Raw genomic sequence first — 13,850 nt, 5'->3', positions numbered from 1 at the left:
CTCTCTGAGTGACCAAGTCCCCCCACCCCCCACCCCACCCCCATTACGGTATTTTGGAGGGTCACTGGGGAGCATTCTCCTGTCCCTCAAAGGCCATACTTTTTGTATCCTGTGTCCACAGCGTGGTGCTTTCTGGGGAGGGGGTTCTCGGAAGGCCACTTCTTTGTAGGGATGCACTGAGCCGTTTCGCACCATCCACAGACACATAGTATGTTGCTTTCTCCTTGTGCCACAGTTCTGCCAGCACTCCGGAGATGAGGTGGGAGCTTTAGGTCCATGAGCATGCCTATCTGAAACAGGCATGGTGGTGGTGGCAGCACACACCTGGCTGGAGATCACCACTCCCTGGGCAGGGACTTGTCTGGGCTCCCAACTGGAGCAGGGGCATGAGGGGTGGGCACAGAGCTGCCAGCCCCAGGGTGGAGCAGGGACGTGGGGTCCCTCAGTGCCACACGTCCTGGCTGGAGTGTTGGTGGGGTGGGCAGCAGGAGCAGCAGCACTGCGGTGGGAGGCAGCTCCGCAAAGCCGTGCAGGGAGCTCTCTGGAGATGGAGCGCGTAAAGATGTCAGGAGTCAAGCACATGTAAAGGTTGCCATTTACAAGCAAGTAATTGCAAGAGTTACCACACAGCTGTCTCTGAGACAGCACAGGATATTGTTATTTATATCCCCACCGTTCTCATGCTGCTCAAACACGCGTCCCTGCCCCCAGGCAGAGCAGCAGTGCTGTGCCTGCCGGTGAGCACCACGTTCTCATGGTACCTGGCCGAGCCGCAGAGCAGGGCAGCGGCCCTCTTCCCTGGGTGGGAGGGGGTCTGCCTCCGGAGGAAGGGGGTTCATCCGTCACTCCTGTGCTGAGTTACCCTGTCCGGATTTTGCACACACTCATGTCGTGGGCTTCCTATAGCTACGCCAGATGCACCTGATCAGACATGCGCACATGCACGACCACCACACATATGTAAATACTTGTGCATTATTTTGTTTGATGAGATGAATAATTGGTTGTTTACAGATGGGAAAGGGTAAGTGTGCTTTTGACCTTTCTTCCTGTGGGTTGTTTATAGTTAATAATGATCCTGCTAATTCTTTACGGGGGCTGTACTCTCCTGTAGACAGTCTCTGTGCTCTCTGCATCCTAAATACAAAGTCCCTAATCTCTGTAGGGAGAAAAAAAGACCAACTGATCCCAACCATTCTGAAATAGGGAATGTAATTAAACATAGGCCCTGTATTGATTCCCAATTAAGCAGCAACAAAACAAATTATTTACTAGTATAATAAAAATGTTGTCGGAGTGTTGACAGTATTTAGGCACAAGGCTTTCCTGAGTCCATTGTGTGTGCACATTTATAAGTGTCATATAAATAGCTGCATTTGTCAATGAGGAACCTTAAGTAGAGCCGCCTGTTGTAAAATTGCGTTTGGATCTTTGGACATCAGAGACTTCTCAGCAATTAGGAAACAGTCACTTCCAGCAGTGACTGCTCACTGGCGTCCCCCTTTCAGAGGACCAGGTCCAGCACGGGAGCTGTGGCTGAGCGGGGCTCCAGGGAAGCTGGCGTGTCTGGTGCTAGGGGCATGACAGAGGCCCAGGCTTGGGTGAGCTCCAGGGGTGGGAAAGGGATCCTCTGAGGTGTTTTATGTACAGTGTCAGCATTTAAAACTATTTCAGTATTTTAAACCAGGCTGAACTTGAATAGCCAACTTTACAGATCCTGTGCCTGTGCGCCTGGCTGTGCTAGGGTGGAGCAGCGCCTGGTCAGGCTGCTTACCGCTGCCTACCACTGGATTGCTGCCTCTCTGCCTCCCCTGCCCTGACTAGGCACCACTATGCCTACCTTGAGAGCCACTGGTGTGAGGTTGCCCCCTCAGTCTGACCCACCACTGGTGGCTCTGCTGCTCTCAGCTTTTCTGCCTTTTGGTGGCTGTGCCAAGGTAGTCCATGGCCGGCTGTTTCCCGATACAGGAGGAGAGCATCCCTGCGCAGCACTGCGATAGGTGAGCTGCAGGTGAAGCCTGCCAGGGTCACCCTTCTGCTAGGAGTCAGAGTGCCTTTTGCCGTGAAGCCTCCTGGCTTTGGGATGACATGCACAAAAGTAGAAGAGATCATGGATTACCCATAAGGAGGTGGCTTCATCATGGGAGAGAGGTCTCCTCTGGACAGGTATTTCTAACCATCCTCTTACATGGCCTCTGATGGGCCTAGTCTGCTGGGGTTTGAATTTGCCCCCGATGCATGCAGCCCTTTGGCATGCTGCTGGGGGAGCAGTGATTCCCAGTGCTGCTGGCATGCAGAGGGGGACCAGAGGGCCAGCTAGGAACATGAATTGTCCTTCACCACCAGTTTTGCCCTGGGCTAACTTGGCTGTTCACTGAAAGAGGGACAGGGTCTCTTTGGTATGAGGGAGATTGAAAAAATACCACTAACCCTAACATGATAATCCATTCCATGCACTGTGCTTTGGGAATGCTGCACAGCTGCTGCGGCATTTACAGCTTTAGGGCATGCATGTGTTTTCTGTGGAGAGTAGCGTCACTTCGTGTAGTTTCTTCGTTTCTGTAGGCTGGAGCAGAGCGTGAGTGTGTGTGCATGAGTGTGTGAGCGTGAAGCCGAGAGCAGGGATCTGGGGGAGGGGAAGGATTCAGCAAACATTTCCTTACCAAAACAGCCCTGACCTTTGCAGGGCTGGAGCTGTCTGATGCAACAGGCTGAACCTTTCCAGACTCCAGCTCCAACTTGAAATGCTTCAGAGCAAAATTGATGGCTGCTACACTGGACCCGGTGTTTACATCCACTCCTCACCCAGCCACTGTCAGAGCATGGAGAGAGGGGTCTAAAAGCCCAAAATGGGAGCCATAGCCTCTGTTTTTCTCATGCATAGCTCAATCGGTGTTGACTGATGCCTGTGGGCAGCAATGCTTACTCGTGAGGGCTGGGTGCTGCACCGTGGGTAGCTGTGCTCTCTTGGGCCCTTTTTTTGGGGAGCAGAGGGTGCCAGTGTGAAGGAAGAGCTGTGCAGGGCCATGGACATGGCGAGGTGCTGTGTTGCGTGCTCTGGAGCAGCCAGTGTTGGTTTGGAGGTATGGGCAGAGGTATTTGACCATAGGCAAGAGAGTCAGCTTTTCTGTATCTGGGACTCAAACCCAGTTCATTGAAACGAAGTCGGAGTCTATTTGTCCACACCTATGGTGTGCAGGCTGCAGCTGCCGTGCTCCAGGGATCGGCACCGAGAGGGGTCGTCGCTGCCTGGTTCTCCAGCAAACCAGCTGTTAGTTACAGAGATGCTGTTGTTTCTGTGTCCTGCGGTGAATAAAATTAAACAACTCTTTATTTCTGAATGACAGCCCAGGGACTGCACTTCTGCTCTGGCTCGGTGTGAAGTGGCTTCATCCCAGCGCAGGTCCTCTGGGGCCTGAAGCCCTCGATTCATTAGTTGTCAGGCTCGTAGGTGGATTCTGCATTAGGCCTTTAATTTAGTGTATTGCCATGGGCTACTGACCACATGACACTGCTCAAATGTGAGCAAATCTAACGAGGATCCAGGACTGCTCTTTAATTTGGTGAGAATAACAGAGTGAGCAGGGGCCCAGAGAGTGTTAATCATGAAGGAAAACTGGCTGAAACCAGGTCAGCTGGTGCTGGTTCTCAGTGCGACGCAATGGAGAGGGAGTGTGGGGGGCTGAGGAGGGAGTGCTGTGAACCCCAGCACCCTGCGGTACTGGTAATGCCTGCAATGGGAAGCGCCATGGCCCCAAACAGCTGGCAGCAGCAGCGCAGCATCTTAACTGCTGCCTTTTCTTCTCCCTCCAGCTGAGCCCTGTGGCCCACAGACCCCGCAGGGTGGGCCGGGGTCCTGGACAGGGCTGTGCTCAGGTCCCCAGCCTGCGGCAGCGTCACAGGGCCTGGCCATCCCCTCGTGTCCTCGGTGCCTGTGGGAAGGGGAAGGTGACGCTCCCTGGCTATGGAAGATCCGGGGGTGCCAGGCGTCTGCTGTCCTCGTGGGGAGCCAGCGGCAAAGGCCAGTCCCAGCTGCCACCCACCTGCGCCTTGGTCCTGCATCAAGTTGCTTGGCACAAATGCCCCAGAGCCACTCGCTCCTTGTGTTGAGCGGCATCCAGCCCCCACGCTCAGATTTGTTTCATACAATAAACAAATTCATGCTGCTCTCCTGCTGGCTGTTCCTGGATGGGGCCAACTCCCCTCGGCATGCATCATACAGATTTATTGCGTTATATTGGAGTGGTGCCTGGGCTTGGCTGGTTTCTTTAAATCTTTTTTGGAGAGGGGTGGGCTTTTAGAGAGGGGGCACAGAAATCCTCTGTAGTAATTCCTGTTGACTGCAGTGACCAGCGAGGCAGAACTGATCAACTGCAGGCTTCCCTGCTGCTGAACTCTGCCAACAAAGTGCTTACATCTGCTTTTACGCTAATGGGAACTTTATGGACTGGTGTATACCCCCCAGGAGCAAATTCCAACAAGGTCAGAATCCAGAAAGTTGCCACTTGACACCAGCCGTGAAGCCCTGAGCCAGCCGGAGGAGGCCAGGTTGCACTGAGGACCTTCTGGGGCAGGAGATCTAACACTATCGTGTGCAACTGATAGCCTGGAGGCCTCCCAAATGCTGCCGCCCCGCTCCTCCACTGCACGGCCCCCCTCTGTCCCTGGGGCACACTGCTGGAGAGGGCATGCTGCTGGAGGAGCCACAGAGATAGATGCCGTGTGGAGCAAGGCACTGAGTCATGCCACTCAGCAATGAAAGAGATGTGATGAGAGGCTGGCCTCCAGCAGTGCTCCGCATTTTGGGAGAGTCCAGGCCACATCTACCGTTAATGTGGCCTTACTAGTGCCACTTGCATGTGTGGTACCCGGTGCTGTGGCCATGACGTGCGCGCTGTGTACAGATGCTTAAACATAGGTTTGGAGCTGTGAGCGTGGGCTGCCAAGCCGGCGTGTTGTGGCTGAGCAGAGCTGGCCAGAAACAGGGCATGGCACAGCTGAGCTGGGGTCGCAGCCTGACTCACGAGCTGTTGGCTGCCACAGCAGTCCTGCTCCAGGTTTGTGCTGGTCACATCCCTGGGCAGAGCTCTCTGGACCACTCCTCGCTCACGCTGCACATTCAGGTTGGTGGGGCCTCGGTTCCAGGAGCAGCTGCTCAGGATGGAGCAGAGATGGGGGCCATGAGTGTGCCTTGCAACACAGTGTGCGGGGGGGGTTGCCCCAGCTGCAATGGGTAATTGGTGACACAGGAAGGCAGCAACGCAGCCGTGGAAGACATTTGGTGGAGAGCTGTTCGCAGCCCTGGCTTTTGGAGGTGTGGGGGCCTTTGGGCATTAGAGATCTCCCTTTCTCTTGCCTCCTTGCTGTACGTCACAAGCTGTGCGATCTGAAGGCGAGTGTGGACACCACTTTCTAGACCCCCTTTGCAGGGTGCCTGGGAGCAAGCCCTGGCTGCAGCAGGGGCAGAGCAGAGCCAGAGCCAGGTCAGCCCCTCTGCCACACACAGGCAGGGCTTCCTGGGAGGCTGCTGGGGACAGCACTTGTGCTGTGCAGACGGGGCTGGCTGGTCTCCTGGCAGGCCTGCTTCATGCTCTCAGGCTGCGCTAGTCGCGGTTACCAGCAGAGCTGGAAATCGTTGGGCTTGGGCTTAAACGAGAAGCTTAATGGAACTTCTGCTGTTACTTTTGTACCCCTTTTTTTCCACTTCCTTGGCTGTGCTGGTGTGTTGTGCTGTTCTCTTTGCACGGTTAGGTTATGGTACGGCGCTGAAGTGGTGATGGCGAAGGCTGTGCTTGGGCTTGGCCATGCAGCTCTTGGTGCATGGCTGCGCTGCCTGCTGGCGAGTGGGTGCAGGGTGGAGCTGGGTGGGCGTTGGGTGCCTGCTGGCTCAGGGCATGCTGTGCACAGAGGAGCACAAGAGCTGTGTTGTGAGTGTACAAGGTACTGAAATCATGAAACGATTGCTTTGAGGCCGTGTGTTTTCCTGAATTTAATGAATGACCATTCCACATTAATGTTTATTAAGGTGATTAATACTTTAATTTGTGTGGAAGAGAGTTTGCAGAAACATAACTTGCTTCTACACAAGAGTTACTGTTCATTTTTCAGGAAATATAATCAGTCTAGACAAGGGCTGCTGAATTGTGCCCTGCTTTGGCAGCCCAAGTGTGAAAGATTATGGGCGGTCTCCGATTAGCTGTCTCTTTTTTTAATCTAACATTGCAGGGGCCTAATTGCTTTGACTTTGACTAAAGAGAAGATGGTTTCTGTAAGTGTGTCCCACGGAGCTGTGCTCTGTCTGTGCAGCTGCTGGCCTTGGGCACAGCGGTCGGGCTTGGGTCCCCAGCCTCCCCTGTGCCAGTGCATTTACCTGCTGTTGCACATTCCATATTGCTCTGTTGGGATGCTGGTTGGCTTTTGTGCTACATAGCCTGCTGGTGGACCCAACTTCTTGTTGCTCCTCATCTGAACAGGGACCAGCTGGTATTGAAAGGGTGTCTGCATCCTGCCCTGTGGGGATCTCACTGGTGTTCACCATGTACTGTCCACCCAGTGCAAGTCATGGAGACTGGGCCACCTTTGCAAGAGCATTTGGCAGCAGGATAAGATGCAGAACATGCACGCAGTAGTGTCTCCACATTCCTATATCTGGACAGAATAGGCAGATCTTTAGCCTATGGTGGTGTTTTTGTAGTGCTTGGACCCCTCCTTGATTACAAGGGGCTGATGAGGAATCCCCCTGCCTGCACACACGGCATGGCATTCACATGGGCCTGTGATAGACCAGCCCAGTGCTGGAGGGCGTTTTCCTGGGGAGAAGGAGAAGGGCAGTGTGACTCTGCTGTGAGGGACACTGGATGTGATGTCTCCTGGTGCCCAGCTGGCTCCTGACAGGTCTGTAGGAACATTTTGCTCTGAAATGGCCATGCCAATGCCACAGCCTCTGGAGTGAGAACCTGGCCCACACCCGTCAGTGCTGGGTGAAAAGTGTAATTCATTTGCAGCATTAGGAGAGGGGAGAACACTGGGCAGGACCGGCTATCTGCCTGCACCAGTGGGGTTGCACCACAGCCTGGCTCCCTTCCTGCTGTGCCAGATCTCCACAATACAGGACCTCCGGGGCTGGCACTGAATTTACTGGTCCTTGGAGAGTTCCTGTGGCCTTGCCCTGCTGAGCACTTGCTGGTCTTGGGGACTCTGCCCCAGCCACCTCTGTGCCCAGGGCAGCAGAGACAAGTGCCCTCTGATGTGGGAGGAATTTGAAAGTTTGGAAAAGGGGCATCCTTGCAGAGCCTTGACAGTGGCCTTGCACAGGCATGATGTCCTCTGACGGTTCAGCGAGTCTACCCTGTGCTGCTCCCACAGACCTCTCCCCTGAAGTCATGCCGGAGCACTGGGCAGGCTGGCTGCTCCAGCCATTGGGGGTGGTGAGCAAGGTGGGAGCACCCCTCCTGAGCATGGTGCCTCTTCTCCATCCTTCACCTTGCTTGCTCTGTCTGGGTTTAGCTCTTTGAAAGAAAGCCTGTACCATCCTCTGGGTCCCCCATGGCACAGGGACAGCCAGGATGAATGTGCCCAGGTGTGATGGTGGGGAAGGACAGGAGGACGATGATCAGGAGTAGAAGAGGCTGTGGAACGGGATGGCAGCAGGAAAGTGGGCATCTGTCCTGCCCAGCACCCCCAGAGGACTCCCTGGGGAGATGGCCCCAGGGCATCGCTCCTGCTCCCACCACCCAGGTGCAGGGGCTGCCCTTGGCCATGCTGAGCACAGCTCTGGTGAGCAGACCACCATGCTCTGGAGCCCTGACCACAGAAGGGGGTGGGCAGCTCTGCACTCCTCATTGCTGGAGATGTGACCGCTGTGTCATAGCTGGTGGGAAGAGGCTCTGGTCTCTGCCTGGTGCCCCCAGAACTGGGTGCTTTTAGTGACAATGCCCTGGAGAGGCCAATCACTGGCTGTGCCAGCCTGGCTCTGCATCTCCTCCCCACTGCTGCTGTGGTTCACAGCGACCGCTGCCTCTAAACAAACTGAAAGGCGATTTCAGAGCAGGCGGCAGTGAATGAATTCTGTTTTTCTCAAGCATTTAGTGTTGCTTTCAGTTTGCTTTGATGATGTCTTCTCACAACCAGTGTAAACAGACTGCGCAACGGGGAGCACTCACATGTGTACAAGAAGCTGCACATGAAAGACAGAGGCATCTTGAAAGCCATAATAATGCTCTGAGTGCCAGTTAAAGGATTTGTCACTAAAAGCACTTTACAGATAGAAAGAACTTATTAACTAGTGTGACTAACAGCTTGCAAGGTTTAATTGATGTGTGTTTGTTGTCCTTTTATATCTCTCCCCCTCGTCTTCCTCTTGGCACTGATTCTAGCAGTTGCTGGTGCAAGAGCAGCAGCCTCTAAGTTGCCTGAATAGGTACCAGGAATAAAGGCAAGGCCAAGCCCTTCCCCGAGTGCCCCTGATCCCCTGATCCTGGGCTGTGGTCGGGGCTGCAGCAGCCCCAGGAGCTCACCCCTGCTGTCCGGTTCTCTCCATTGGAACTGAGGCTAGGCTTATTTTCTTGCTCTGGGTTCTGTTATTCCTCCATAAGTGATGCTGAGTTTTTGAAGATAAAGCTTTTCAATGCGTGAATAGTATGGATAATTAATGTTTCTGCCAGACAGACTACTCATTGCAAGATTGATTGACTATTAAGGTCATAACGCAGAAGCCACCCACACGAAACAAACAGGCTAATGTTAGACTTCAGGTTAAGCCGAGAGTTGGTCAGCTGTCCACGGTCACAGTGGGGGTTTCCAGTCATCTGTCAACAAGTGATTGATTGATGTGGACACCTTCCAATCTTATTCTGATTATTCTCAGCAGCTTGCCTGGTGGCCATTTTTCAGGAGTTGGCAGCACTCAGACCTCCAAGACTCAATGCGATGACTGCATGGGGGTTAACCCTTTCCTTTGATTCGAAATGTCTTTGTTATGGACAACAACAGCAATGCACGAGGGAAGAGTTGTGTTTGTGAGCCCCAATCATGGAAGACACTGGGAAAATCCCTGAGACACAAGCAAAAATGATGCTTTGACTTTCAGACGTTTCTAATTGACTTGGCCCTAGTAAAGCTGAGAGCGGGGATCTGCAGAGAATCCATCTGGAGAAGAGCAGATACAGCTTTGTAACGCAGCTTCTTTATTGGACTGTCTTTTGTGGGCAGTTTAATGTGCCACAGGGTAAACTGTGTGCATCAAAGCCCTGGCAGCAGAAAGGCAAATTCTAATAACTCAGGCAGGAGAGAATTTGGTATTGAGAAGGGAAGAAAACGTAAGGATTCAGATGTACTTGTTATGGTGTGAGAGACAATGAGTTAAAGAGGGCTCTGCTGTTTTTAAGGACAGCTCCTGGTTGAGCATTTTGAATTCACTGGGAGAAATTTGTTGCCTGGATGCTTTCTTTACGTTCACATGAAGATGACTTAAATATATCTCTGTAGTATTTTATGTGCATGTTATACTTGGTGTGTGCCCACACACATGCTAGTGGGAAAGTGAAATTATAATTATGTATGCTGTATAGTGTACATTTACAATATATAAACATGTTCTAGAGTTCTTTCAGTTGCAGGCATGTAACCTTGTATGTTTTTCAGCAATTTTACTTTATTTTGGAGGGCCCTGATGCCTGGCTTCACCCTTCTGTGCACTTTCCATCCATGGTTATAGTATTCATAACGTACCCTACAAAGCTTGCCGTGGGGAAACATCAAGAGCCCTTTCTCCTCCAAGAGTTGGATCTTTATGTAACTCAAGTGCATCATTGCATTTTTATGGTGCAATCCAAGTGCTGTAACATAGCAGAGCTGGCACAAAGCTGCTGTGCACAAGTTTGTGACAGGAGAGCTGTGCTAAACTGCTCCGGGTGCTGGTGTGTTGGCGTGCATGCCTTAGGATCCCAGCGTGGTCTGGAGGCCCTTCACGGGCCTCTAGCAATGGGCTGCAGTCTGATATTTTTCCCATGGAAGATGCTGCAACAGGCCCCGATCCAGGACCCCTTAATGTCAGCCTCTCTCCTGACTGAGCAGGGACTTAGTCTGAAGCCCAGTGGAGCAGCTGGGAAATGAGCTTCCATAACCACGGCTGAGTTTTGCTAATCCTGTCTGCTCTCCATCCCTTGCAGGTGGTGATTTGTCCCAGAGCCACACGGACACCCGCTTGGACAGTGCCCCGACACAGCACCATGCCAGCCTTGTTGCCAACCATCTTCTGGACTCCAAAGACCATCTTCCACTGCATGGCTGGGCAGCTTCCCACTCGGAGCTGCCATACTGGGCAGGGTCCCTGGCAGCAGCACTGACCTGCACCTAAGTGAGCGCCGTGCCCTGTGCCTGGTAGATCTGGTAGGCTCCCAGCGGGAGGCAGGACGGACGGGAGTTTCAGCCAGCCTTTGCCCACAGGCAGGTGTACCAGGGTCACACTGGTGGAGAGAGCGAGGTGGGGTGTACATAGGTTTGTGGGGGTATGCTAGGGGCCGGTACCACTTTGGGAGGGCTAACCTAATTGCATGAATGCCACCAGCCAGTTGCTTTCACAGAGACTGCCTCCCAAACTTGTTTTCTGGAATGAGGGTGCAAAATGTAGGACTCGGCTCTGGCTGGAGATGCTTACCAGCCCTTCCTGCGGGAAGAACCCTCTCCTCAGCCACAGAGGGGATGCAGCTGGGGCAGCAGCAGGAAAGGTCTCCCTGGGCTCTGCTTCCCCTCCTCCTCAGCTTCCAGGGTAATAGTGGGCTGGGGTTTATAAGACAGATACTTGCTGAGGCAAGGTCCAGTGTCCAGGTGCTGCAAATCCATCCCTGTGCAACTCACTGAGAAAGGCCAGACAGGGGCTTCTGCCTAGCCCTGCATCAAGCCCTTCACCGGAGAGAGCAGGGCTGTGCTGGGAAGGGAATGGAGTGATCTGTACTTGTGTAAACTGAAACAGGGGACTGAAATGCCACATGCCCTCTGCAGAGTTTTTCCAGGACACAGCAGAGCCACGTGCAGGGCTTCAGCCCTCTTGTCTGGGGCTCCGAGGGCTCTTGGTCTGAGTGCCTGGAAGAGCAAGAATTTGTCTCCGGGGGCTTTTGCACTGTGGCCTTCCCCTCTCCTCCTCGTGTACCCCACACTCATGCTTGTGTGTTTAGATCCTGCTTGACTAGGCAGAGGGACCATTGTGGACCATGGGAGGGCCTCTGGTAGTCAAAAAATGAATCCACAAAAAGCAAACGGGTTAGTTTTGTCCATAGAGTTGTATCATGAATTGCTTATATTCCCTCAGGGGTCCTTCCCTCCTGGGCCTTGGCCAAGGGGCACCACCACTTGGTGTAGCACAAGGTCTCAGGCATTTTCAGTAAAAGTTCTCTGCCACCATTGGTCTTAACATGCAAAGCACTCTGGGATTGCCACAAAGTGCAGTGGAAGTGCAGAAGCTGATGAATCTGTTCCCATGAGAGACTGTAGAGCTACTCTTTCAGCTTTTGTTGAGCAGAAAGTGGCTCGATTGGGCATAGTCATGCTGTGGAGCAGTGGTGAGGGTGGGAGAACCCAGCCTAGGTCCTTCATCCGTAGCAGCCTGTGTCCTCTGGATGTTGCGCATCAGCCAAAGAGGGATGCTGCCGAGTGCTTTTCCACTGACTGCAGGTGGTGAAGAGGAGTTGAAAGGCACCAGCACTGCTTGCTGACAGCTCCAGCTCAACAGGGTGTGTGGGACTTCCCTGGAGCAGCCCCAAACAATGGACACAGAGCAGTGCAAACCCCAGGACACATGGAGCAAACCTTCACTGTGCTCTGGGCAGGGTGTACCAGGGTATCTCCTGCAACTCATTACATAGAAGAGAGATACTGTGCAGTTATTTCTCCTTGTTTGATCTCTAACATGCCACTGTAGTAATTAAGATGGTGTATCAGAGAGTCACTCTGATAGGGGTGCATTCAAGACTTGAGCCTCTAGGCTTCCCTTTAGGTCACATAAATCTAACAAATAGTTTAAATGACTGTGGGAAACAAAGCGGTCACCTGCTGTAACAGAAACCCTGTGGCGGTGCTGGTTTCCTTCCTGTCATGGCTGTCCCATTGTCCCTCTGCTGTGCCCATCTCTCCCTGGCTCCAGGGTGCCACCTTGCTCCCAGTCCTCCACTGGTCAGGTCCTGGCAGGACCTTGGGGCCCTTGGCCGAGCTGGCAGGGTCAGTCAGTGTGGGTCTGGTGGCAGCTGGGTGGCCTTGGTGCCCCTCTTGTGACACCCCACTTGCTGTTCCTTGGCCTGGTGTCTCCTGCAGGTTGGCCATCTCACCTGGGCCTCCTGTGCTGAGCATGGAGCTGCATTAGCTCCTAGAGCCCAATCCTGATCCTCCTGCCTGGCGCAGTGCAGCGTTCAGATGCCCGTGGAGCAGCCCACCAGGCAGAACCTTCACCTCGCTCAGCAAAACTTGCAACAGCCTGCAAGCTGGCAGCCTTGCTGATGCGGACAAGGGCTGGGAGTGAGCAACCTGGTGGTGCTTGCCTTTTCCACCAGTGGCCGCAAGCCTTGGTGTCCCCATGGTGTGAGCCCAGCCAGTATGGCCTCAGGGCTCCTCCTAAGGCAGCGCTGGTATAATAACACTGATGAAAAGCTGATTAATCCTTGTAAGCGAGCCGCAATAGCTTCCCTCTAGAACTGAAGAGATTACCACTGATTTGTCATCCTGATTGTTTCAAAGAGACGTGCAATTAGTTGCTCTAATTTAGCTTCGCTTCTCACTGAGTGGCATGACAACTGAGATGTAATCAGTAGATCTGCACAGGATGGCAGCCACTGATGGGTGCAGCTGTGCCTGCCACCATTTCACGTGCAGAGGATGGCCACCAAAATGGTGGAGCATCATGTGCTCATGCTCGAGGGACAAAGTCCCCTTGGTGCTGCACGGCTGCAGGATGGTGGGGCAGACCCGGTACACAGTGCTGACCACCAGCAGGTGGGTGTTTATTTTTGCAGCCCACTCAGGGAGGTGGCTGGGGAATGCTGCAGGAATAGCGACCTGCTCCGAGCCACCCTGATGGAGCTGGGGCTTGGCGGGGTCCCAGGTGCTGGTTGTTCAGGAGAATCTTGGGAAGACACAGGGAGTGCTGGCCTGAGACCCTCGCAGGGTGCTAGGTTGCCTTGTGGGCATGACATTATACTTAGTTTTATTAAAAAAAAAAAAAAAAAGGTGGGAACAAATCTTGGTTTTCTTCTTCTGCCTCACCCACCTACTGTCCCTCCCCTTTGCCAGGTGCAATAAAATCAATACTGGGTGCAGGAGAGGGGTGGGTATTTCGCTTGAGGCTTCCCCCTTTCTGACAACTGTCTTTACTTTGGAAAAGGTGCAAAGCTACTACGGAAAATGAAGATCTTGTGGCACGTCCCTCCTCAGCAGGCACAGCCCTCCAGCTCACTGCTCTGGGTCAGCAGCCAGCCTCCCTCTGGGCAGACAGGAGGGAACACATGGTATTTCAAAATGTGTCCATTTTCAGTGAAACAGATCACATAAAAATTCAATTCAAAATGAATAAAATAAAAATGCTTTAAAAACAAAACCTGCCTGTGGCTATTTCTTGGTTGAAGCTGTGCTGGGTTTTTTTTCTTCTTTTTTTTTTACCACCCCCTAGGAAGGTATTTTGGTTTTGGAGCGAACCGGCCATGCTTGCTGGGGAGGGTCTTCGCGGGGTGGTGCAGAGCAGCCCTGCATGCTGGCAGCCAGCAGCCCATGCCCCTCGGCCCCCCGCCAAGTGCTGTGCAGCTGCTCCGCTCATGTTCCCCTGCCACGGCCTGGCCCGGCTCGGCATGGTGCTCCCTGTGTCACTG

The 13,850-nt window shown here is 53.3% G+C and overlaps 1 protein-coding gene across 2 annotated transcripts in view; it reads left to right on the top strand.

Annotated features, from left to right (window-relative positions):
• MN1 (MN1 proto-oncogene, transcriptional regulator) overlaps window positions 1–13,563 on the top strand; it is a 112,368-nt gene extending 98,805 nt beyond the window's left edge. The window contains exons 2-3 of one of the 2 annotated variants that reach the window (XM_056350451.1): window positions 10,170–10,357; window positions 13,370–13,563. In XM_056350451.1, coding sequence (XP_056206426.1) covers window positions 10,170–10,357 — 188 coding nt within the window. In that variant the 3' untranslated portion in view covers window positions 13,370–13,563. Of the gene's footprint in view, window positions 1–10,169; window positions 10,390–13,369 lie in introns of both variants that reach the window. The other variant, XM_056350448.1, reaches the window with a different exon arrangement.
• Window positions 13,564–13,850: the final 287 nt, after the last annotated feature.

Source organism: Falco biarmicus, chromosome 1, assembly GCF_023638135.1.
Source record: "Falco biarmicus isolate bFalBia1 chromosome 1, bFalBia1.pri, whole genome shotgun sequence".
Classification (NCBI taxonomy): domain Eukaryota; kingdom Metazoa; phylum Chordata; class Aves; order Falconiformes; family Falconidae; genus Falco; species Falco biarmicus.
Note: the sequence above shows the minus strand (reverse complement) of the source record. Positions and strands in the feature narration are given on the sequence as shown.